Source organism: Lissotriton helveticus, chromosome 2_1 (assembly GCF_964261635.1).
Source record: "Lissotriton helveticus chromosome 2_1, aLisHel1.1, whole genome shotgun sequence".
Classification (NCBI taxonomy): domain Eukaryota; kingdom Metazoa; phylum Chordata; class Amphibia; order Caudata; family Salamandridae; genus Lissotriton; species Lissotriton helveticus.
This window is the reverse complement of record NC_136059.1, coordinates 299648612-299675430: the sequence shown is the minus strand read 5'-3', so window position 1 is coordinate 299675430 and position 26819 is coordinate 299648612. Positions and strand designations below refer to the sequence as shown.

General features: G+C 45.6%; 1 protein-coding gene across 2 annotated transcripts in view; it reads left to right on the top strand.

Annotated features, from left to right (window-relative positions):
- The window catches only part of NARS1 (asparaginyl-tRNA synthetase 1), a 190007-nt gene that overhangs the window by 72439 nt on the left and 90749 nt on the right, over window positions 1-26819 (top strand). For both annotated transcript variants that reach the window (XM_078674861.1, XM_078674862.1), the window contains exons 5-8: window positions 12415-12504; window positions 19247-19325; window positions 20543-20613; window positions 24936-25022. In XM_078674861.1, the coding sequence (XP_078530987.1) occupies window positions 12415-12504; window positions 19247-19325; window positions 20543-20613; window positions 24936-25022 (327 nt within the window). The remainder of the gene's footprint in view (window positions 1-12414; window positions 12505-19246; window positions 19326-20542; window positions 20614-24935; window positions 25023-26819) is intronic.

Genomic DNA, 26819 nt, shown 5'->3' with positions numbered 1-26819 from the left:
TGTGGGTGCCTGTTGCATATGCAAGCTGTGCCCTGTCAGACACAGAAACAAGATATGCCCATATTGAGAGAGAGGCCCTGACCATAAAGAGGGCGTGCCAACATTTTCACCTTTACCTCCACAGACATTAGTTCCAAGTGGTGACGGACCACAGACCGTTGATCCCCCTGTTCGCAGGAACCTCGAGACTGGCACCCTCCAAGATAGAGAGGTGGGCGGTGCAGCTGCAGGCGTACAGGTTCAAAGTCGTATTCCGCCCTGGAGCACACAATCTATCTCTCAAGGCACCCAGAGGCGACTGTCACACAGTGCCCGCACCGAGGTGAGGAACACACTGAAGCCCTGGTCAGGATGATCACACGAGAAGCCTGCCCCAGGGCTGTGACGCTCGAAGAGATTGTGCTGGCCACCACTAGGAATGAAACGCTGCTGAGAATCAGGGAAGCCCTGCTCACCAGAGGCTGAACCTACTTCTTGGATGGTGCACAGACGCTCAACACAGAAGACCATCTAGTGCGACAACAGCTATGGAGGGTTCGCAGTGAACTCAGTGAGGTGGAGCATGGAGTCGTGCTGCAAGGGCATGTCATTGTGCTCCTGAAGAGGCTGCAAGACCGAGTTGTCAATCTGGCACACGTCGGGCACCAAGGAATGGCAAAAACAAAGGCACGCCTGTGGTGCAAGGTGTGGTTCCTCGGCAACGAAACCACCATAGAAGAGCAGATCAGAAAGTGCCACTCGTGCGCCATAACAGGAGGTGACCCCGGCGCCGGTAATCACGGAAGAGTCCAGCGAGACACCCTGGTCTAAGTTCAGCATTGACTTTGGTAGTTTTCCCAATGGCCGCAGCGCTCTGGTACTGATGGATTCATACTCGAAATTTCCAGTGGTGGAGGTGGTCCCATCCACCGCATTCACCCAAGTCCAAGCAGCCCTCGACAAAAACTTTTGCACTCCTGGGCCTCCCTGAGGAAATATGATCTGACAACGGGCCCCCCTTTCGGGGCGAGAATACCAAGAATACCAAGAATATATGGCGTGAACGGAAGATTACACCACAGTGGCCTCAAGCGAATGGGGAGGTTGAGCGCTTCATGCGAACACTCATTCTGGCACTAATTGCTGGGGAACAAGGAGAAGATGCTGAAAGATCTTTGCACCAATTACTTGACTCATATCGACAGACCCCTGACAGTACCAAGCACTACGCACCATCTCACCTGCTCTTCAGGAGAGCCCCACGAGACAGCATCCCAACAGACCCTGCCTGGAGGCCCCCAGAGAGAGATGATGTGGCTGTGCAAGCCCAGAGAGAAAGGACAAACAAGAAGGCAAGCCTCGCCAGAGGTGGCAAGACACCCACCCTAAAGGTGGGAGATTATGTGGTAGTCCGAGACGGACACCCCTGTTGGAAGTTTCGAACTCCGGATGAGCCAGAGGTGTGGAGAGTCACACACACCAGGGGGACCAGGATCTCCGCGTGGAAGGGACAGCAAGTAGTTACAAGAAATGTGTTGTGGTCTTAGAAGGTGCCCGGACCTTGCGATGACGTGTGAACTCACCCTGCCGGAGGAAGCGGGAGATCCGCTGAGTGGAAGTCCACAGACACACTCTACCCCTGATCATGACTCTGAAGAGGCCCAGGCTGGTGCGGCTGCACAAGCCCAAGATGATTTCCGTCTGCACGTGCCGGACATGCTTATGAAACATGACCTGGCCAAGGCAGGGTCCAGCTCCTGGAGCCAGAGGTATGGTTTCCGGCCGAACCCTCGCGCTAAGACAGCGATTCAAAGACTCTGTGTGTGCTACACCCTAACTCCATAATTAGAATGTTGATGTTAGCTAAAGAAAAGGAGGGATGTAGAGAGCCTTCCTGGCTCTCCAGTAATGTATCGAAGCGTGCACTCCTCGGGGCTGGCTCTTCCAGAGGATATAAATAAAACGTTGTCTTCTCGCCGCACTACAATACGAATGCGTGTGTTTGTTATATCGGGGTGCGCCACTAGGCCTTGGCTACCCCTGCATCGACAAATCGCACAAGTCTGACTTTGATGCAGTGCAAAGGCTCCGCCCCCACCCCGATCCCCTGAAAGCGCCAGGCACACCGGGCCTTCCAAGGGTCTCACAGGATGCACTTTGCAGCTGGCGGGTCCCTTAACGATAGGGTGACCAGACGTCCCCGTTTTCCCAGGACGGTCCCCGTTTTTGGAGAATTGTCCCCGTGTCCCGACACTTTTCACCAAGTGACTCAAATGTCCCTGTTTTCAAACAGTGTCCCTGTAAAACACAGAAATGTCCCTGTTTTTCATTTTTCCGGTTGAGCATGCGTACCCGTGCTCTTTTTTTGCAACTATATGCTATAGTACTTAAAAGTGTAACTGTAATAAAAAGTACTAATGCTGCTGCATAAAGGAGAAGGGTGCCAATAAAAGACCTTGGATTTGTTATCTGTAATGCTTCATCATCTCGGTCTGTGGAGGGAGCTGTCGTAGTCATTTTTCTATGATTGACAGCCAATTAATTATGTTGATGGTTACTGAAAAACGTAGTCCTACTTCTATGTCTATGACCTGTCCCCGTTTTTGGTTTTGAGAATCTGGTCACCCTACTTAACCCCTTCGACGCTGATGACGAGCTGGGCTCGTCATGAGGTAGCCTCCTCGCACGCTCATGACGAGCCCAGCTCGTCACGTAACATGCGTTTTTTAAAAACTCAGCGTACGGGCGGAATTCCGCCCGCACGCATGCGGTTAACGACCGCCACACCATCCCATCAGCTGTCGATCCTCCGACCGCTCCATTGGATTGCAAGCCGACATCTTTTGGGTGCACTGCGGTCGCATGTATCTCTTGGCTTCGCTGCCGGCCCCTTCATTCACATCGGGGAAGGAGGGGGGCACAAGATCACCTTCACTGCCTTGCTGCAGGGTCTCCTCTCCAAGGGCTCCAGCGCTGTTGCACAGGCTGTCAGTGTTGCATGCTACATACAGCGCTCCAGCCGTCATCTTAGCTGCACAGCACATTGGCTGCGGCAGTGTTGTCACTCATTTCAGGGAGACTTCATAGCCGGTGATAAAGAAATGCTCCCGCCACGGCCCAGGGGTTCTCATCCAGTGTGTCGCTGTCTGCTGAGCCAGGGCACAGAATTTTTGATTCTCAGGCCCCGTTATGCAGCGGGTGCTCAGCCAAGCACGTTCACCTTCTCTTCCAGGTAGGCCACACTCCGATATTTGTTGTCATGATTGGGGTATTGTTGCTAATGTACGTTTTTATAACTGAAAGAAGTTTCCAGATTTAAATGCTGCTTAAACCTAGCAGGCAGGTGCTGAGGCAACCTAGCACCATGGAGTTTTTGTCTATGCATCAACTCCATTATCCTGATGGTGTGACGTGTTAAAAAGTGTTTAGACTGAAGCACGACACCTGAGAACTTCAACATTTGACAAATATGTTTGTTTATATGACAATAAAATGTAATTATTCACTTCCAATGAGCGGGATGCAAAGTTAAGAGCAGTGCCTTTTAATCATCTGATTAAAAAAAAAGAAACCAATATTAATCCAGGTTGTTCAGATGAGATTTTATTTAAATGTACTTGTGCATATGGGGTAATGTTCGCTTGACGTCATGATCAGTAAATATCAGAGGATGTTTTTAGCACTTCATCGCTGAGTTTGTGCCCTCATTTCACACAACCCCTGATGCATGTCTGAATGCGTAGACAAAAGACATACATTGTTAGGGACACCAGATGATGATTGACTATATTTTCAAATGCAACACAGTCCTCAGTCTCAACAATTACTCCTTAAAGTAGCCAGGCTTCCTTTTCTGGTTGTTTAATCATGCACAAAGTGCCCCTGCAAGCAAGCAGAGAAAACTAGGACCAATTTAGTATCGTTCATAGAGAAAAGATAAATGGATGGATGATCAGACTGCATAAATTAAAACAGAAAATAAAGAGTTAAAAATCCACACATTGCTGTGGAAAATTGTCATGGATGCCTCCTCATTCTCCCACCCACTTATGTGGCAAGCACTGACTAGGGAGGGGGATGAGAGGGAAAAAAGGAACAGGTAAGAAGGAATCATTGGGTGGCCTCTTTCTCTTGAACACCTTCCACCATATATCTCATTGTGAGAAACTCCCCTAAGATTTGGGTAAGTCAACTATGCATCAAGAATCTCAAATCTGATATGCTTCAACAAAGTGTCTATGTCTCCAAAGATAAGTAATGTAAAGGAATTGGCACTTGCAGTGACGCAGCAAACAGTGTTGTTTTTTTTAATGTTCGTTTTTCTGAACAGTGATTAAAAAAACCTCAAATATGATCTTTGTACTGTAATAATATGTGAATGTGTGTTTATTAGTTCAGTTGCTCTAAATTATGTGTTAATAGGCCACATTTATTTTCAGTGCCACAGCATAAATCTATATATGTATATGCCATGCCTGCAAAAATGAATGTGGGCAAATACAACATGTTGTTTTCAACAAATGTACTAATAAACTCTCTCATTTATTACTACAGTGCAAAGGTAAATTTCCTCATTACCCTTGTATGGTACAACTGGCTTGAGAAACCAATTTTTATTGTCTCAAATATTCTGTTTTATAATCAGTGGACAGAAGAAAGCTACTGGGGCCACACACAAATCTTTGTTGCGATTCTTTTTCACAGCACATAGCTCTGCAAGGCAGAATGTGCTCTGCCCAACTGACCCTGGAAAGGGTCCGGCTGCTAAGCAACCAGTCAACTGGGGGAATACCCTGTAATGATAGGGTTACACCTTAAAGAAGGCTGCAGGACTCAAGATGTGTGGGCAGGAATTCTTTTATTTGTATGTGAATAAGTTCACAGGAAGAACGCCGGGCGTATTGCTCCGTTGCGCTCCGAGCCGCTCTGTGTGGCGCGAACTGCCGTTCGCGCATGCGCACACACAATGCGTCCTAGTTCGTGCGTGCTGCGTCACTCGCGCACGACTAACTAGAACGCTAACACTACATATCTCCCTTTTTTATACAACAATATAAATGCAGGAATGTTCAATAGTCCTCTCACTCAAAGTCTCTGAGATGGGCAGGTCTGACGACTACCCTTCCAGCACGTGTGCGTCTTACCGGTGTGGAGGTTTCTTGGACACCTGGAGAAGGACTCACTACTTCTTCTCTCCGCAGACCCGGTTCCCCTCTCTTGGGCGTCACCTCCTTTCCAGCTGTTGCTTCCTCCACACTCGGCCTTTCTAGGTCTTCTCTCTCCACGTGCACTCCTTCTCCTAGATCTTCACCATCTGATGTCCTTCCTACTGTGTCACTCCTCTGTCTTTGACCTTGCGGTTCACCTCCTTTTTCCGTTGGCCATTGTACTATTTTATTGATCTTTGCCATGCGATCATGGGACCACACTCTTCCGTCACTGAGCAACGCGGCTCTATCATACACCTCTTCCACTTGCAGGGGTGGGCTGTACTTGCTTTCTCCTTTCTTTCTCAGTACCGCTTGCTTGACTCTCACCCACTCCCCTCTTTCCAGCGCTGTTTAGGTTACATTTCTTCTCCTGTTGTAATGCTCGGTGTACACTTTCTGGGCCTTCTCCAAGTTGTGTTGGACTATGGCCGGGGACCACTTGCTGGTGATGGTTTTTACTCTCCAAACTACATTGTCTTTTGTAAACGGGTGCCTGCCTCTTAAGATTTGGAAGGGGCTGTACCCTGTCGACGAGGGAGTGATCCTATATGCCCACATCATTTTCTGGATTTCTGTCTCCCAGTCTTTTCCTTGCATGATGGCAGCTTGTATGGATCCCATGAGGACCCGATTAAATCTTTCCACCTGTCCGTTGCTAGCTGGGTGGTACACTGAGGTGTGCTTGGACTTGATTCCATTTCTTTCCATGTATCGGTGCCACTTTTCCGATGTAAACTGTGGGCCGTTGTCAGTCAGGACTGTTCTAGGAATTCCCTCTCTCAGGAACACGGAAGTGAGCAACTTGATCACCACTTCTGAGTCCATTTCTTCCTGCACCCGAACTTCAGGCCACTTAGAGTATTTGTCTACCAACACACATAGGTATTTTGGTGTCCCTTGGTTATCCAGTACTGGCCCTAGAATGTCAACTGCAACTTCTTGCCAGGGGTTGCCGGGCAGGTCAAATCTACCCAACGCTGGTCTTAACGGTTTGAGCACTTTGTCTGCACCTTGGCACTGGATGCAGTCTCTCACGTGCCTCTCCACTTGGATGTCCATTCCCGGCCAACAGTACATTTGTTTCACTCTCAATTTGGTCTTTACAATACCGAGATGACCTTCGTGCAGTTGACTCAGGAGGGTGGGGATTGCTTTCTCTGGGGGATCTACCTTGTCACAGCGATACAGGAAGGTCCCAGAATCATTGATAACTCCTCTCGCACTTCATAAAATTTTCTGAGTGTCTCTCTTAGTCTTTTCTTGTCTGGCCAACCTTTGATGAGGCAGTTCTTGACCTCCTGAATATCTTCGTCCTCATACGCTTGTGTCCACTCTTGTCTGCTGATAGCTTGTTCTGTGTCCTCCATTACCGCTACCATCTCTTCGTTCTCAGCTATGTGGATCGACGCATCCTCATGGCTGAGGCCCTGCTAAGATAGTCAGCCACTTTGTTGCGTGTGCCTGGTATGTACACCACATCATACGTATGTATACTCCAGCAGTTTGAGAGTCATTTTGGCTATACGTGGGGTGGCTGTGGCATGCCCACTTGAGGTGAGCACCTTGACTAACGGCTTGTGGTCAGTCTGTAACCGAAACCTCGTGCCCCACAGGAACTGCCTGAACTTTCCCATGGCCCATGTGGCTGCAGCATTTCCTTCTCAATCACGCTGAACTTCTGTTCCGTGGGGGTCAGCGCCCTGTAAGCAAAGCTGAGGGTTTCTACGGTGTTGTCATCTCTTTCCTGTGCAAGGACAGCTCCTAAACCCTTTTAGCTGGCATCTGTGGTCAGAATCGTTTTTCCTGTGGGGTTGTGCCCCAGCAAAGGCACCGCCTGGCTGATTTTTCTCTTCAGTTCATCAAACTCCCTCTGCGCTTCATCGTCCCAGAGGAACGCAGTTTTGTCTCTTATTAGCTGTCTCAATTTGTAGGTCTTTGTGGCAAAGTGCTGGACGAACTTACTGTAGTACTCGGCCATTCCCAGGAATGACCGCACTTCATCCTTGGTGACCGGAGCTCTGGCATCACAGATAGCTTTCACATTCTCACTTTTGGGAGTGATCCCTTGTCCACCTATTTCATGTCCCAGGTAGGTGACGGACGTCATACCTAGCTTGCACTTTTCCCACTCCGCCGTTAGACTCTTCTCTTGCAGCACACTCAGCACCTTGTTCAGTTTGCTGTCATGGTCCTCACGATCCATTCCCATTATTAAGATGTCGTCCTGGAAGTATTGGATGCCTTTGACGTCCTTGAACAGACGGTGCATGAGCTTTTGAAACACCGCTGCTGCTGACGCTAATCCGAAGGGCATCCTGCGGAATTGATAGCGTCCATAGGGGGTTATGAAGGACGTGAGTTTCCTGCTAGATGGGTGTAAGTCCATTTGATGATAGGCAGACGTGAGGTCCACTGTTGAGAACCACTTCACACCTCTTGTTTTGGCTAACATCTCCTCGATGCAGGGCAGTGGAAATTTCTCGACTATCAGGCATTTGTTTAGCTCGCGGAGGTCCACGCACAAACGTACCTTGCCGTTGGGCTTCCTGGCTACCACTAGGGGGGCCAACCATTCTGAGCTGTCTATGGGCTCAATTATTCCGTGTTCTTCCAGCCTGCGTAGTTCTTGTTGAACTGCTTCTTTCACTGCTATAGGCACATTACGGACTTTGTGCGACACCGGTTGGGAGTTCTCCTTTAGTATGATCTTGTGCATGAATTTCTCCAGCTTACCAACCGTCCCTCCGAACACTTTGGGATAGTCCTTCCTTATTCTCTCCAGGTCTGGCCAATTGTCGCCGTCCGTCAGCAGCACTTGCTCTTTGCCTCCTGGGTCTAGTTTAATTTCCAGATCCCCTTGATCTCTTCATCCCAAAACTGAGGGGCCTTTCTCCGCCACGTACAGTTTGCATGTCGCTGTCCTTCCTCTGAATTCGAATTTCAGGCTCCTGTATCCTACCATGGGGATCAGGTTGTTTGTGTACGAGATTGGTCGTATGTCTGGTGGTTCCAATTTGGGACCCAGGCTGGGCATGAATTCTTCCTCCCACACTGATCTCTGGACAATGGTGTACGGGGATCCTGAGTCTATTGCGATTCTGATCTTCACTCCCCCTATTAGCATGTCCGCACGCGGTTTATCGGAGCGTTTGACGTCAATGCCTAACACCTGTTCTTCAATGCATAGCACCTGGTCGTCTTCTTCGGTTTCCTCGCCTGTTTCATCTCCTGGTTGTGCTTGTGCTATGTATTTTACCACCGCCTTCTTCCCTTTCTTGCGACATACTTTCTCGTAATGTCCTATTAGCCCGCAGAACATGCACTTGGCACGGAACGCCTGGCAGTGCCTGTCCTGGGCTGTGTGGGATGTGCTGCCGCACCTGTAGCACATGGACTTGCTGTCGGTGGTCTGCTTCCCCGACTGGTCTGGCTTTCCCGCCCATTTGTTGGTTCCTCTACCTTCCCTGGGCGCCATTTTGTATCTCTCTGAGGGTTCCGCGTCATCCACCTTGTTGACCATGATCCTCTGTGCATTTTCCCTTTTTGCTGCTTCAGCACAACGCTTCGAGAGCTCCGCTTTCTTCACCATCGCAATCACCTCCTTTAGCGTCGCTTCTCCGTGCGCCCACAACTTGTCCTGTACTGTCTTGTTGGTGGTGTGCATCACAATTTGGTCTTTGATAAAGTCGTCCTGGAACGCTCCATACCTGCATGTAATCGCCAGTCTTCGTAAGGCCGCGACGTAGTCGTCTATAGACTCTCCTTCACCTTGTTTCCTCTGTTGGAAGTTGAAACGATCAATGGAGACACATACCGCCGGGCGATAGTGAGTGTCTAGGTCTTCTAAGGCATGTTTAAAGACATCTACATCAGCTGCTTGTCGAGTTGCAGGTGCTATGTTTGTGAACACTCTGAAGGGATAAGAATCCCTTCAGGGCCCAAGTTGTGTAGAAGTATCAGTTTTCTTCTTGCGCTAGAGAATTCCTCTCCGTTTTCATCTTCCAACGTTTCAAGGTAATTCTTGAAATACTCCCTCCAGTCTTCCCATTTCATCTGGGGTTCACCTGGTTTGGGCAGGAACGGAATTGGCGCCGTGAGCGATGAGGCTTGGTTGCTCATCTTGGCTTGTTCTTCTGGTTCACCTCCCTGGTTCGGGTTCGTGGGGCTGCCTGGCGCACTGGCGTTCCCTCCCTGGTTCCTGGGGCTGCCTGGCGCGTTGGTGTCCCTTCCTTGCGACTTGCCGGTGCGGGGTTCGCTTCCTCCCCCTTCACCTCGGTCACTTTGGTCAGCCAGGGCCTTGGCTGTGGCACTGCCTCTCTCCTACCGTGTTTCTGTGCAAGATGTGGTGCAGCCAGGCTCCTGGGCACGTGGTGAACACTGCTCCGTCTTTTGCGCCTCTGCCGCGCTCTTCCTGTGCTTCCTGCTGTCTGTGTCCACTTGTGTGGGTGGCCACTGAGTCTCGCAGCGCTGTCCTGGTTCTTCCCACACCTCCACGCTCCGTGACTCTTTCGCTTTTTTTCAGGGAGATGTGTGTGGGAGATCCCACTCCTCGTCGCCACTGTAATGATAGGGTTACACCTTAAAGAAGGCTGCAGGACTCAAGATGTGTGGGCAGGAATGCTTTTATTTGTATGTGAGGGCAGGAATGCTTTTATTTGTATGTGAATAAGTTCACAGGAAGAGCGCCGGGCGTATTGCTCTGTTGCGCTCCGAGCCGCTCCGTGTGGCGCGAACCGCCGTTCGCGCATGCGCACACATAATGCGTCCTAGTTCGTGCGTGCTGCGTCACTCGTGCACAACGAACTAGAACGCTAACACTACATACCCTTCTTTCCCTTCCCCCAACAACACAGCCGATATTTGTGGATTTAGTGAACAAAAATATCTGTGATGGAAAGCAGATATTGTTGCATGCGGTTCTTTATAACTGCTGTTCATGACAAAATAGTGTGGCAGATGCGCAGACTGTTCTATGTCATGCTTGCTTCAAAACGTTTTTATTCAAACTAACCCTCCTCCCTTAGCAGTCTCCCCCACCCTCTAACGGGTCTATCATCCCAGAAACATTTAATCCATTATATTTGTCACATCTTTGCTTCTTTAGCAGTCGCTGCCTCTACAGCCTGTTGCTCAGCATATTGTTACATCGCCTGGCATGTAATCGGGGGAGAGCCCACAGGGATCTTTGGCATGCAAGTTCTCTATATTCTTGAAAGATAACTGCCCCCAGGATGATGTGAACGGTTTCTCAGTCCCTTGAAAATAGTGCAATTTTTTTCCTATAGCTCAACGTGTACCATAATTGATGGGGTACAGTTGGTTTTATGTGGGGTGAATGGAGTATACCTTTAAGCCAGGAGTATTTGTTTTGCTGTGAGAATAAGTAAAGTTTATCAGCTTACTAGTTCTTTCACAAGGCACCTCAGGAATCTAGTTTTAGTAAGATGCTGCTATGCTTCTTTGGGATGTTAATATCGCTAACCTCTCCGCTAGGTTTCTTTTGAAAAGGTGACAGTGCAGTCTCTCCTGCATCTATCTGAGGTCTTTCTGTCTATCAATTGCAATGCTATTTCTGTGATGTTCAGTGCCTTCACAGGAATATCTTATACACAGTGTCTTGGCCCTTGCCATGCGTGATACCTTTATACTTGTTTGTGTTTAAAGTGTCCCACTGTGTAACACTGTAAATTATTGACCTAACTCTGTTTTCTAGCTCTCCTGTGAACCACTTTTCCTTCTACCACAAGTGTGTAGATCTTCGCTATAAAATGTGTCATTTGAAAGTAATTGTTGGAGCTTTTCAAATGGAGTGAGGAGTAAGGTAGCTGCTGTCTTGATTTGTGGGGTTTACTCTGTCAGTGGTCTTGTTTCACCTGCTGAAAAAAATTGATATGCTTTCTTTTATGAAAAGATCACCTATGTTGGTGAATATCGCATCTCACAATGCCTAAAACCCTTCTGTTCCTCTACCTTTTGCAAAGTCTGGTTTTCTCTACAGCAATGTGAAGTGAAAAGAAAATTGATCAAAAACAGGGGTCTCAAACCTTTTCTTTAATGAGAGCTGCTCCCTCCTGATTAATGAAAATAGTTGTGAGCTACTAAAGGCCAATAACTTGCCCATTTTTACCATATACCCTCTTGCCCGGTTTCATTGACTCTAAACCTAATGTCAATGGAGTCCGATACTATGGTTGAACAAAATACTGGGTGTAGTGTTACTATGATAGGGCTGTCATGTGGGTCAGTGAGTGCATAGTCTGTGGGAATGTATGAACGTGTGTGTGAATGAATGGGATATATGTGTATGGGTGATTGAGAGCCTGTACTTGTGGCACAGGACATACCTTTCGCCACACGTGGCACTGTTACATGTACAACCATTTATTTTTAACTCGGAGAAATTTAAAGTGCAGAAAAAAGCTCTGCAAAACTTTTAATGATGAGGACTATTTTTCGGCCCTTTAAATTTCTCCGAGTGTTTACCAGTCACTGGGAGCAAGATGGTTTCTGGGTGTGTAAAGGTACTCTGGATATAAAACACTAAGCCTTTCGAATTTGCACGCTCGCTGGCTGTTTCAACATACCAACATCCCTTCTTAAGCTCTGACTTTATAGACATTTGTCCCAACTCCTCCAACTCGTTCCAAGATTTTTCAGATACCCATTGCTTTTACACATACCACTTTTTGCCGGTAATAACTACTTTTGGCTTTGCATATGCACCATAATGGAACATTCTGAGCAGTCAATGCTTAAGTTCTCTTAACTAGTCCACAATACTCCCAAGCATGAACAGGCTAATTTTCAAGACAACCTTTGCACAAGTGTTACCCATTCCCGTTCTCATGCTGGGGAAAGAGATAAGTGAGAAGGTAGGAAGGGCTTTCAAATGCAGAGTAAGACTAATGACTGATGGTACTGCCTCCTGTCTTGAAAACATAAATTGTTAAAACTGTCCTGAAAAATCAAAAAATGTCTCTCCGTTCTCCCAATGTTCAAAGTCTAGAACAATGATAGTTTGGAGGCTGGCTATTCCCTTCCCCTTTTTCCCGTTGTCCGTGTTTCATTGGCTTTTTTTTCTGGACCGAAAATTGTATTTTCAAAGGTAAAGGTCTGTGTTTAGAATTCTGGGACTGAGACGTCTCCTGTTTTTGACATGGCCATTATAAAGTGTAATGGGCAAAGTTAAATAAAATATACAAATGTTTTTATTTTGTAATATAAGGCAGAAGACACACTTCGTCGAGAGAAGAACCTGGAGGACGCTAACAAAATCATCATTACAAATGATCCGAATCTGCCTGAGCCTTTAACTGTGAGTAAGGTTTATTTCATTGGCAATTTTATATGTATGATTTCAGTACTATAGCTTTAACACTAGAGGGCCTCATTACGAAGTCGGTTGGAAAGGCTTGGAATGGGATTCAGATTTTCGGTCAAAGCCGAATTGTACAGGTTTATGGACCGCGTTTCCGACCAACATATTACGATGTCTGATTCGGGCAGCCTTCCCACGTCGGTCTGTCTGACTCAAAGTGGCTGTCGGAAACTGACTTTTGGGGTCCACAGCAGGCCCCCTCTTCACCTGGGGTTCTCCAGTTGGGGCCCGTGGGGGTACCCATGGGACCCCTCTAACAACCATGCACAGTATGGCAGGCACCATGGTGCAAGGTTTTCCGCAACCACCCCTTTCTTCAATTGGAGCTTTTATTGTCGGTCAGAACTCAGGCTCCCATTGAAGTCAATGAGCGTCTGACCGAACGGTGTTCGTAACCATAGTAATCGGTTGGTCGGACGCCCCGAACCAGAGTCGTTCGGAAATTATTCCAAAAAGGAGTCGGTTGGAATGCTTTCTGACTGACATCGTAATGAGGCCCTAATAAAACGTGAGCACGGTTTCAAATGAATAAAAAGAGACTATGTTTTCCAAAGCACCTAGGTAAAATAAGTATTTTAAATCCATAGAATCATTTGGGTAATAAGAATCCAGTTACTTATCTGTAATTTATGGTTGTGCATCTTGAAGATCTAGATTCACATGCTGTGCATAATTCTGTAATTTATTGGTTAGGTTTGTAAGTGTAATAGTATAAAGCTTTTTTCTCTCTTTGGTGGGTGGTGACACAGGTGGACCCTGATTATGACATCAACCGGAAGCTCACAATGCCCCATTATGTGACTGCCAATTTAGATTATTTTTTTGCATGTTTATTCTCTGCTACCCCCTCTAATTGGAGAGGTGTGAGGGTCATGTATTTCTTTTTTGGATAACACTTTATTAGTTTTAATAAAAACACAGAAGAGCATGTACACACAAAACAGACCCTCACAAGGGCTCCCTGGGGCATTTTTACTGATTTCCACAACCCACCCACCCCATTGCCCTGTATTCACAACCCCACGGTGCTCAGCCCATAATATGTCAGACACTTTCCCCATATCTTCTGATGCTTCCTGGGGCACCGTCAAGCTAGACAAATCTGTTCTTTCAGCTTGGCAGAGCGGTCCATGCCCGTTCTCCAATCCTCTAGGGATGGTGCATCCAACGGCGTCTAGTACTTGGCCACATCCCTTTTAGCGAATAATGTACCCAACCCCTCCCAGGCCTGATTCCCCCTTTTGCCTCCCAACTCATCCACAAGGCTGCAAGGCCCAAAACCTTAGACAATGTCAGTATTTTTGAATAGTAGGACACCTCAACACCATGTGGAAGAAATCGCCCCCGTGGCTTTCTAGTGCAGGCAGGATCTGGCAACCTGCACACTTTCCATAAATGTTTGGATGTATAATAGGTACAGTGTAGGTATTTCAGTTGGACAAGGCGCAGCCGGCATGAGATTGCAAGGGTAAGCGGTGCCATGCAAGCCTCTGTCCAATCCGCTTCCTCCGAAGGGGCCCAGCCACCTCTCCCACCGAGCCTACAGAGAACAGGGGTAATGATTAACCAGGACTCTGTAAATTTGAGAATTCCCTCCCCTGGACAGTGGACCCATGAGTTATCTAACTTCAAGGAAATATAATCGGGAGAGCCAACCAAAGTGCCCTGGTGGTTGGAAAGTGCATGCCAGAGTTGGAGATAGCAGAATGATTGTGCTTTATGGAGAGAAAAGTCTCTAAAAGGTCCTTGAAGGTTTTCATATGATCATCCTTCCATATGCTGCCCAGGTGTGACGTGATATGGGGAAATTGCCCATCCTTGACACCCCTCAATTGGGGGTGGAGGCAGAGACAGTAAAGGTCGGAGTATATGCTTTACTGCCTGCTTCTAAACACTGCTGCACTATTGCAAATGCTCATGCTATTTTAAATGCCTAATTTCAATCTTTTTCTTAATAGGGTCTGTTTTTAACAATGTTGGGGAATTTAACTAAATATAATTTTACTTTGAGCGACTACTGATTACCTTGAATTTGACTTGCCTAGATAGCTCCCGGAGTCCTCGCGTTGTGGACATTCCGTCCGCATGTTCCTTTTTCATTTGATTGTCTGCACCTTGCTCTTTATTTCCCCACCCTTCCGGGAGGAGAAATGCCTTTTCTGAGCCGCCATTTTGGGGCTGAAATAATTACAAAAAGGGGGTGGTGATGGACAGAGTATCTGAGTTAATCAGAACACTCCTACCCAGTCAACAGATCAGGGCTTGATCCATCACCGTTTTTTAGCTCACTGCACCATCCCAGTTCAGAACCTGGCTATATGCAAATTAGTCTGTCCCTGGCCCAGTGCATCATGGGAACAGGGCAGACCAAACTACCAAGCCAATTCTTCACTGGAAAGGAAACAAGCTTCCGGGGACCGGTTTCTGGCATTACAGCCGTCTTCGGCCCGGCTTGCTTGAATCCTGATGGTGCAATGAGCAAGGGACTCATGTCTGAGCATACCCTTCCACACTCATGGTGGCCAAAATAATTACAAAAAGGGGGTGGTGATGGACATCACCACCCCCTTTTCTGAATCATTTTGTCCACCATAAGCGTGGAAGGGTATACTCAGACTTCTTTCAATACATAAACTTTGACCTCTCCTCCCTGAAAGGGACTGAAAGCCTAGGCTGCTGTTTCAAACTCCGTGGCTCTTTCTCCTTTGCAGGAGGTCTCGAGGCCTAGCCTTGAATTTCTGGAATAGCTAGGAAATACATTAGGTCACTTTACGCTCCGGTATTCTAATGTTACATTATTAGGAAACTTTAATCTCCACCCAGAATGCCGGAAAGATCCAGGAGTAGATAACTTTCTTGAAATCTTAGAAACTCTTTGAGTCCACCAATTGGTCTCGGCTCCTACACACCTGGCTGGCCACACTGTAGATGGCGTTGGCTCCAATTTGGCTTCATTAACGATCAGCCCCCCAATCACTCAAGTCTGGTCGGACCATATGTTAATTCCTTTCAACATCAATACTTCAGTCACTAATCACCCTTCCAATCAAATACCGCCCCCACTACCAAGTTGCAAATGGGCCAAGATGGTAACAAACCCAAATTTGCTGCACTTGGGTAGTGCATCCACTCCTACTCAATCAGTAGACACTCTAGAAGACACGCGACTCTTCCACATATGGATCACATCGAATAGCAATGAGCTAGCTTTTTTTAGGACAAATAAGCAAAAATGTCAGCACCCTGGTATACACCCACACTAGCAGAGCTCCACCTCCAGTGTAAAACACTGGAACGGAGATGGAGAAAAGCTTAAACCTCGGAAGAATTAAATCTCTTCAAATTGAGTAAAAAAAATATATTATCTTCAAATCAAGCCAGCAAAAAAAAGAGTATTTTTCAAAAAGGAAACTAGACGCCCACCATGATCAGAAAACGATTTTCTCAATCGTAAAGTCCTTCACTAACTCAAAAATATTAGTAAAGGAAATTCCTCCATCACAGGCGCTATCTGATCAGATCTCAGTCTTCTTTGAGCAAAAAATTCTCAACATCCAAAAAGAATTTAACATCCCACATGCATAGTATCTTGAGTTAGAGCCTTATCTCACCTACACAGGACCTCTCCTGTTTTTTGAAAAAATTCACTTGATCAGTCACATCAAACCATTATTGCCTGCAAATCTGGTTCCCGCTTTGATGCATGTCCACCTGTGATCCTTCATACGATCATAGATATTGTCAATCCTGTAATTAAAAATATAGTTAACTCATCCCTGGCCACAGCTACAGTACCTGCAGCATGGAAACTGGCAATAGTCAGACCACTTAAAAAAAACAGACCATGGACCCATCCACTTTATCAAAACTTCGTCCGATATTGTATTACCCATTCTTGGTAAAATCACAGAAAGACTGGTCAACAGACAACTACCCGACTTTCTTGAGAATGCCAAAATATTACACCACCGCCAATGTGGCTTACGCCCTAAGCACTCAACTGAATCTGCACTACTGGAAATAGTGGACACATTGAAACTAACTTTAGACAAAGGAAAAAAGGTGGTGCTGATCCTATTAGATTTGTCAGACGCATTTGACACCATTTCATATGACATTCTCTTAACCTGGATAAAAAACAGCGGTATATCTAGTACCGCGCTAGCCTGGATAAAATCTTTTCTCTCCAATCGCAGACAAGCAGTGTCCTTAGGAACATTCCTTTCAACTGAATGCCCCATCACCTCTGGCGTCCCACAGGGCTCGTCTCTTAGCCCTCATTTATTTAACATCTACATGACCCCGCTTATTTCATTAATAGCCTCTTTTAACATTAAAATAACATCCAATGCAGATAATACGCAACTGACCTTTGTCTTAGACAAAGACTCTACTAAGGCAGAACTTAATTTTAAGCTATGCCTAACAGAGGTCATCTGCTGGATGAAGCTCAATCATCTTAAATGCAACACTTATAAAACCGAGATCTGGCTAATAGGGAAGGACAATCCCTTCAAGCCGATCCAATGGTGGCCAGAAGACGCGCCCGCTTCACCTAACACAATAGACATGGCTAAGAAGCTGGGGATAAAATGTGATGCCTCTCTCTCATTTCGACCTCATGAATTTGCAGTGCTTGGGAGGTGCTTTAACCTTGTCAAAACTCTCAAAATGTTTTTTTATTACATTCCCTTCTATGCAAGGAAGACAGTTGCAGTGACACTTATGATGTCTAGACTAGACTACTGCAGCAGCTTAGTCGCAGGAGTTAATAAACAAGCACTAGAGAGGCTACAGGTTGGACAGCATGCAGCGGCCTCCTAGTGCCAAAACTGCCCCGCAGATAATCTTCCTCGGCAGCTCTCAAAACCCTCTATTAGTTGCCTATTCATACAAGAATCCTATTCAAGGTCCTATTAATCAGTTTCAGAGCTTTCAGTAACCTAGGACTCCAATATCTATCGGACATATTTACCCCTTGCACCACTGCGAGGACACTCTGATCCTCCTCAGAAAATTTTCTTAAACCTCCTGCCTTCAGGTGCAAAACCAAAGGAGGTAAATGTTTAGCGGTTCTAGGAACCAGAGAATGGAACCTCATGCCAATACAACTAAGGCTGATGGAATCAGAAACTCATTTCAGGAAGGTCTTGAAAACCTGGATCTTTAGCTCCTCCAATGCATTCTGTTCGTCACTTATATAACTGAGAAACATTATATATCTACCTGTCTTACTTCTTTCTCTTCCGCATAGCACCAGGATGTTCCTTCCAGAGTGATAGTTGCGCTTTACTATGATAGAAATATTCAATAGTGTAGTTCAGTAACCTATAGAGAGGGATATATAAATACTTAATAAGCTCATAATTGCCTCCTACTGTCCTCCATTCTCCCCGTCAAAGTTGGAAATAAACAGATCTAGGCATAGACTTTTTGAGCTTATTAAGTATACCATGTGACTACAACTAGAGAGTTCACTTTAATACTTTTATATATCCCTCTCTATAGGTTACTGAACCACACTATTGAATATTTCAATCATAGTGTCTACATGTGGTAGGTAGCCATTAGCCCCACCACTGAGTGTAGATAGATTCATTTCACATAGAGTAGGTCCTGAAGAATTTCCACGGATTACTATAACCATTAAGCAAGAAACATGTCGACCTTAGGAGAGGAGCATAGCTTGTACTGAACCTTGACGCCAGGAAAGCTGCCACTCTTCACGTTTTTAGTCGGGGGATAACCAGCCTGAATAAAAATGTTATTTGGATTGTCCTACCTGTTTTAACCCACAAGATTCACTGTATCTACACTTCACGGGCCACACACCTCCACTTCATCATACCGCAAGGATCTCAAATAAAGGGCCCCTTTATGGGTGCCCGTTGGTAATTGCAGTGCCGACCTGACGAGGAGCAAGTCCAAATGATAAAGCATGACACCTAGCTTGCTGGGTGTGTGAGGATCCTAGTTCTGACAGAGCGGTATCCCCTCCTATCCTTCTCCAACGTCAGCTTCCGACCTCCCTAACATTATTGATGATAGCGGTTGATCACCAGTCTTATTATTCTTCACTAGGCACCACGTTTTGAGGAACCGCATACCATTATTGTATAGAGTCCACTGGCATAACGAAAAGTGAGGGGACCTCCCTGCACGGTACTTAGGGGGCCCCCTCCAGGCTCAATCAGGAGCTCTCCCGGCCAGAGTTTAGTGCTGAGGGGGCCCCTTGGAGCTAGGGGCCCCCCACTCCGCGTGGGCTGTGGGGGCCTGTGTTACGCCCCTGATAGAGTCTAACATATGACCAACTATTTTCTTCCCTTGTTCCATTTTTCAAGAAACAGCCCCCTTCAAATAAAATCTTTCCAGCCTTCCAGATATTCTGGATAAATAATTCAGATTGAATATCAAACTAGGTAGACACATTCATGAAAGTGGCAGGCATGTTGAATTAATTAATTAACATCTAGTTTTAAAAGTCAGGTGATCACTGATTCTCCTTGATGTGCAATGCATCCAGCAGTGGTTAGAGCTGCATGCGTTACGCATTCCCACCCTCTCAACTCAATAGCAAAGTCCCTATTCTAAAGAGCTGCACCGTCTAATGTTAGGAATTAAGAAGAAATGAGGCATAAGAATCAACATTTTATCTTGTTGTATACTTTTTACATTACAGGTTAAGATTCGTACTTTGGAAGCACATAGAGGACAAAGAGTGAAACTGTTTGGTTGGGTGCACAGGTTGAGAAGACAAGGTAGTATTTGTGTTTGCTTTTCTAATTAATGTAATTACTTTACTACTTGATTTTATAATTTATTCATGCAACTGGTATGGCTTTATAGCGGTGTTATTTATTCAATTACAAATGGGCAGCATTAGTATTCTATGAAGAAATAGCTTTAAAGGAGGAAATAGAGTAGACTGTGTGAAGGAAACCATTCATTAAATAATAGATACATATTTAGCACTAGAGGAAAGTCCAAATGTTGTAGAGCGATTTGCATGAACACAGACTAATAGTACGACAAACATAGGCATAGTATGAATTTAAGATCTCTGGCTATGTTGATGGCTTACATTAAAATTAAAACGTTGATGTCTAGAGGCATAGTGCCATGTCATTTCACAAAACTGAAAAAGACAGATAGAACAGCTTTAATTCTGCTGCAGTAAAGAATTATGCAGGAGCTCAACAGCTTAGATGAACAGTTTAATTGTCATGCCTGGGTGTAAGTCCTGCCTGACAATGGTAGAATTTATAATGTTTTTATTTAAAAAAAAAAAAACAATTAATGCAGGCGATTCAGTGTGTCATTAACTTTCTTCCAAGACTTCTGGAGACATTAAAATGTACTGCTTTGTGGTTCTATTAGTGTAAGGGTTTGTTACATCTAGCTGGCATGGTGCTAGATGCCTGTATGTGTGCTCCGAGATGGCTTGCCCTAACCATTTTGGTGAAGCAGTGATGCAGAGCACCTTGAACAAGCGGCAATGATGCTTCTTCATCCTTTGGTAAAAAATAAGGCATAGCCCCCCCCCCCTGTCTTCAAAACCATGATTCTTCTTTGGTTGGCCGCGTGCGTGATAACTCAGAATCTCTTTCTGACAGATTATCCTTTCCTTGGGCTGTTGTCAGCTGTTGTCAGCTTCTGCCACATCTAGACAGCTCGAAGTATTTAGAGATTAGATTCTCGCTATGTTCTCAAGCTTCACAGCCTCTACTGCCGTTGCCATAACTGTAACAAGAGCGTATGCGTAAAGAGGGTCTACACCCTCTACTAGTAACCCTTTCTAGATTACACTATGTCCTTGAGCAGCTAATTGTTAAACAATCAATGGTGAATCACTTTTTAAATTTTGACAGTTGTCTGTTATCTGAAAAAGTATGTATTTTGCTGGTGCTGCAATAAAAACAAATAATATCCGTCTTTTGGTCAATCATTTAATCATGAAAATACTTTTTTTTCTCAGGAAAAACCTTGATGTTCATTGTGCTGCGAGATGGCACTGGGTTTCTTCAGTGTGTTCTTAATAATGAGTTGGTTAGTATTTTTTAAATTTCTTTATTGTACAGTTATCCTGAGAATGTAACCAACATACTCATTAGTAAATTTACCATTTTATGGTATTTGCTTTCATGTAGATTTGGGACAAATATTAATGTATCTGTTTGATATTTGTCTCGGTTAACAAAATCTCTGCTTGATACAGGTGAAATAATGAGGTCCAATATGAAATCAAAGTAACCAAAAAGCGAGAATCATGCTCTCGGAGAAACATGCTCTCTTCTTTCCTACTAAATCTGTGCTCCTAGTGAAGCGCTAACACCGCAAAACACATTGAACGACTAAATTGTACAGTAGTGCATGGAAGGATCAGAATTTTAGTGAAATTTATTATGAATTTAATGACGTGCCTAAGACTTTGAACTAGTTATTGAACAAAACGCCAGAAGAAGCAAGTACTAAGTCCAATATAGATTAGGCCATCTACATCATTGTTGAATAAATATTATAAGAAGCGGTTCGCTTGGTGAGCCCTGTTCAGAAGCAGAGATTGTGCACAAAGTGGAGCAGGCAGTGGTAATGCCTTGAGAGCTACTGCTCATTGGTGCTGAGTTGTATTCTTTTCTTAAAATACCTTTATCTAAAAAAATAACAAGACACAACATCAACATTTAACCTGCTGCTCATTACAACCACACACAGTGTCAAGAGTGAGAACAAATTTCCGTTGGTGAAGAAGTACTTTGCGATGATGAATACCAGGTTAAAAATCCCACATGTACTTGGCCTCCTAAAAGAGATGCCTGGATGCCAATTCCCCATGAAGACAAATGCAGGAGCTAAATTACACGCCTCCCCCCTCGCAACTGGTGTCCGAATCAGACCCGTCATTACTTTCTCCACGCTTCTATAACCGTTCAGCACTAAAACCCATGTTGCAATATCATCCAACACTTAGTAGTCTAATCTGGATAAATGAATATGCTGTACCTCCGGTACCACCCATTCCAGCACACCCCTGACCCACATGTTAGGCTGAGGTGCACGAGTGCACATCCAGCTAATAGCCACTCTTCATTTTGCCAATAGGAGTGCCAATTGCGCAAATCTATATGGCATTTTGTTGCTGTGGCACCATCTCCAATAAAAACTTGCCAGGTGAAATTCAATCAGGAGCCTAGAGGCATTTTTAATTTGTAGTACTACTCTTACCCCCCCCCCCCCCTCGCCACCCCCTCAGTATGTTCCGACCTCCACACATGGCCACGGCATGTACAAAAAGGTGGCACTGTCTTTCCCGCACCTAGGGCTTTTCAACTCCCTAGCCGGATAGATCTTGCTAATGACATAAGGGGCCATGTAAGCTTGAGGTAGGTAGTTGAAGCTTGAACCTGCTGTTACAGGAAACCTTGTAAACCAGTGCTCACGCTTGGTCCTAGTCTGTGTCAGTGAAGGGGTCCTTCAGTTCTGATTATTATGCCCTCCGTGCTCGTAACAGTGACCAGAGAAGTACCACTCCAGAGGACCCTGTACATGAGCGTGCTAAGATGTCTTCCCTCTCCCCAGCTAAGAAGCCCACCTAATACCCGCAAGGTATCCATCGCAGCTGGGAACATACACCAGAGCTCCCAAATGGTATCTTCTAGTTTGGCATATTGCAAGAGTTGCCCTGCACCCATCTGAAAGGTGTCCTGGGCCTTCTGAAAATAGATGAAGACTTCACTGGGATACACAGGGGTGTGGAATTTTTAAAATAATCTACTTGGCCAAGGGACAAAATGACACTGAGATCTACTTGCCTTTCACCTTTAAATCTGCTTCATCTGTGAAAGGAAAGCACCAAGCTTGTAATATGAGCCTGGTGTGGGCGTTTATTTTTTGCAGGTTTTTTATATAGTGCAAACATGACCCGAAGGCGAGCGCTTCTAATGAACACCAGTTACATTTACACAAGGTCATCTTCTTGTTATTTAGGCATTGGTAGATTAAGGGAACTGCCCAGAATCACTGGATGTTTAGCAACGCTGAGACTCGAACGTGGCTCCCAAGGTTTGAAATCGACTGCTCTGGCTGTAACTGGGGGGTGGGGAGGGAAAGGTCGGGAGCAGGGTTGGTCTGCGTGTGTGTGCGTGATTGGCATAGGGATGGTGGGTGGTAATATGGTGATGAAGCAGCCCCACTCTCTCTTCGCAGTAGGTGACTATTTGCTCCTTTGCCCAGTCTTGAGTCTGTGACAGGAGGCCCTGGCCCTACTCCTTCTCATGCCCTGTTCTGAATACTGTATGTAGGGGACAGTGTGAGTGCAGCTGTGGTAGGAGGGGCAGTGTGAGCGCCGTAGTGGTAGCGGGCACAGTATGTGAGGCTGGAGAAGGTGCTGTAGGCTCAGTGGTCCAAGAAGTGCATTATAAAAGAAAGGGAACTGTGCTCCTCTGTGGTTGAAACGTATGTGCAGAATCAATACTGGAAAGAGTGAGAATAGAACGTGTCCTGCTTCTGCTGTAGTCCGTGCAGAGTGCGGACTACAGCAGAAGCAGGAAACGCTCTGTTCTCACTCCCCAGGCTTTCATTAAATGCCCTGTTTTCTCCAAAAATAAACTTTCGCCACTGCACCCTGCCACTCGGCGGCCAGCTGCCATCCCAGTATTGATTCTGCACATAAGTTTCAACCACAGAGGAGCACAGAGTTTCACACGCGCTTGTAACCCCGGATGTTTATATATTTACAGCATTCCCTCCTAATTCAGCTTGCTCACCTATGTATGTCCTGAAGATTAACTCAAATAATTGAGTTTGAAACACCGTCGACCCCCTACAACATGAACTCTTTTTACTCTGTAAAAATCTTCTAAAGGAGCTTCTATCACTGTTGTCAATGAGATGTCTTTATTTTAATTTCACCCTCACTTTTCACGTCACACTTATTTTCACTTATTGTGGGAGCACCTGAATACTATTGTTGTGGAATAAATATCTGTCATATACTGACTTACATGTCCCTCCTTATATTACTTACCGCTCTCTTTTTAGATTTTAGTTCCTACTCTCAATCATAAGTGCCCCCCACAGGGTCACTTCACCTTGGACCTTCAGGCCACACCAGAACCATTGTTTCCCAAAACCGCTTACCACCCCCGGTTCACATATTGGGGTACCCTTGTTCGCCTTCCTATATATGTCAGAAGGAGCCAGCCTGCCAGTGGTCATGTCCCGTTTCGAGACTTGCAATGCCACTCTGCTGCAGTGACATTCCTACACTAGTGAAGTTAGCAAACTGTCATTTTTTCTGAAGTTCCCCAAGGGTGTCTGACACAATGAGTTCTGGACCACTGATAGGCAGACATGTAGGAATAAAATGTTTGTAATCTCTATCCTGCCCATAACAGAGAGGTAGCGTGCTCCAGAAGCGTGTAGACCCTTAACCACTCGGTCTATGTTGCAACAGGTTTGATGTGCCTCTGTATGGGCCACCTTGACTCCCCAATTAACGGAAGCCCTCAGGCTCCCAACTGAATCTGGGCTACAGAAGGTGGGCTTGCAGGGATATTGGTCAAACCCCACCCGCCTGTGAAAATTACTTACGCTTGTTGACCTGGACTCCAGAGACCTTTCCGAATGCCTCAAAATGACTCATTAAGGCTGATGCTGCCTCATCCGCAGAGAGGGAGACAGTGTGCTCAGTGTCTCTTACCGTAAGACCCATTCCCTCATCACCTGCCGTAACAGTACAGTCAGAGGCTCCAATGCCAATACAAAAAAAAGCAGGAGCGAGAGGTCAGCCCTGCCGGGTACCCCTCGCTACCACCCAGTCAATGTGAGTTCGGTAAAAACTCCACTGGGAAGCCATTGCTTCCCGCCTTCTTAAATTTATTGAGTTTCCGCATAGCCCCCTCCAGCAAGACACAGGAGTCATGCAGAAGTCATTTTTGTTGTAAGGGAATCAACATCAAGTTGCTCTCACTGTTTGGAAATGCAGAACAATTATGAACAGGTAGAACATCAGTCACCAACTGCACTTGAAGTCTTTACATGCATAAGTATGTCTTTTTGTTGTAACGTGTCAAAATTGTTCTTGTATTTAGGAATAAAAGATTTCTATTGTTAAAATACCTAGTTAACCTAAAACATCTGTAGTCTATCCAGCATGTTTCTTTTGTACTGAATGGCTGCTGTTAGCATCTAAAAAGATCGATGTTTAGACCTATGGAAAGATGTTCATTTGTAAGTACTTTAAGATGCAATTGATGATTAAAATATACCTGACTTCAGGGATGCTAAAATGAACTTTAGTGCCCTCTTTGTTTTTGTTTTTTGAGCAAGTACAAAATTAAACCTTTATGTTCTGTCTCTCCACTCAACAGTGCCAGTGTTACAATGGAGTGGTGCTTTCAACAGAGAGTAGTGTTGCTGTATATGGTACATTAAATCTGGTGCCAGATGGAAAGCAGGTGGGTAATGTTTTGTAAATGATCCATGTCTCATGTCCATTTTCCATCATGGGATCTCCATGGAGGGCTGCAAACGTTCAGTTTCATCACTGCTAGGTGTAATAGTCTCTTCATTATTCCACTCTTTTATTTGCAAGAACCCACTGCAGGATTGTCTAGAAGACAAATGTTGTCAGCAGTCAGAGTTGAGAGTGTGACTTGTGAGCCTTTAGTTTCTCTGGCAATGGTATTGAAGCATGCAGCAACATATGCTTTCCCACCAAGAATACCAGCTTAGATGATAGTGACAGACACCCTCTTTTTAGGATGGTGAACTTGAACATGGTTCCAGAAAGAACTTTTTACCAGATAATTTCCAGAATTGCCTAACCCTGAATCGTTGGGTGTAAAGGCATCTACGTGCCAAATATAAACCAAATGCCCTATCATCTGTGCACAACATTTGAACTGGTATTCAAACTTATCAGAATAACAATACGACGGAGGGAAAAAGTTATAGATCCTATTGACAGAATCTTATACCCTCAGGCATTCATTGATCACTCTGTCTCTGTAGTCCATTTTCCAGAAGTCCAAAATGCTGAAGCAGACACTGTAAACAGATCCATGTAACAAAATCAGAAATGTAGTGTAGGAAAGTGCCAATTTTTCGACCTGGTTACCCCCCACTTTTTACCTGGTATTTGATACAAAATTGAAGTACACTGTGTTCCTTCTAACCAGGTCCCAAGTGTAAGTGCTCTTTCCCTAAAACAAGGTAACTGTGCAATTGTTCCCCAATTGGCATGACCATTCGCCCCCCTGTAACTACCTAGAAAATGGTACCCTTGGTACCTATGACCAGGGTACTAAAGAAGGACCCAAAGGGCTGCAGCATACATTGTGCCACCCTAAGGGACCCACCACCAAACTCATACAGGCTGTGAGAGATGGTGCAGACAAAAGTGAAAACACGATATAGCACTCACCCTGTGTGCCATTCTCACAGACACTGCATACAATATATGTAAATCACCCTTACAGCAGGCCTTGTAGCCCTAGAGCAGGGTGCATTATATTACATGTGTGGACATCTGCATGAGCAGATATGTCCCTGTGCTGTCTAGTTCCATTACTATATATAGTACAAGTGAACAGGGAAGCTATCTTCTTAAATGTACTGTGCACTGATCATTATGAGCCTCCCAGCTACATGAGTGCTTCACTGAAACCTATGGTGTTTGGTATCAAACACCTTGTCTTAATAAGTCCATTCTAATGCCAGTAGTGCATTTATTGAGACATGCACCCAGTGGGCACCTTAGAGGTGCCCTCTGAAAACCTACCAGCCTCTAGTGTGCTGGCTGACTGGTGTAGTCCAGCCTGCCACCACAAACAAGTTTCTGACCCCTACACGCTCTCTGGCCAGAAACAATGCCTGCCCCTGAGGAAGGTGGTCACACTTCTTTCAGCAGGATTTAGCATATTGGGGCCAGGAACTTCAGAGCCCCTGCTGCCTTTGGTATGTGCCCACAGCTCCTGCCCCCCTTACCTCTTTCCCCCTCTCCCCCTTGCAGGCCTTGGAGAAGCTTCTCCCTGCCCTAAGGCCCCTTTGGCACCAGGACAGGCAGAAAATTAGGTTCGAGGCATGTGGGCTGCTGAATTCAAATCTATTATTTACAACAAGGGGTGGTGATGGACAGAGTCTCTGAATTAAGCAGAGTACTCTCACCCAGTCAAGAGATCAGGGCTAGATCCAACACCGTTTTTTAGCTCATTGCACCATCCCAGTTTCAGAACATGGCTGTATGCAAATTA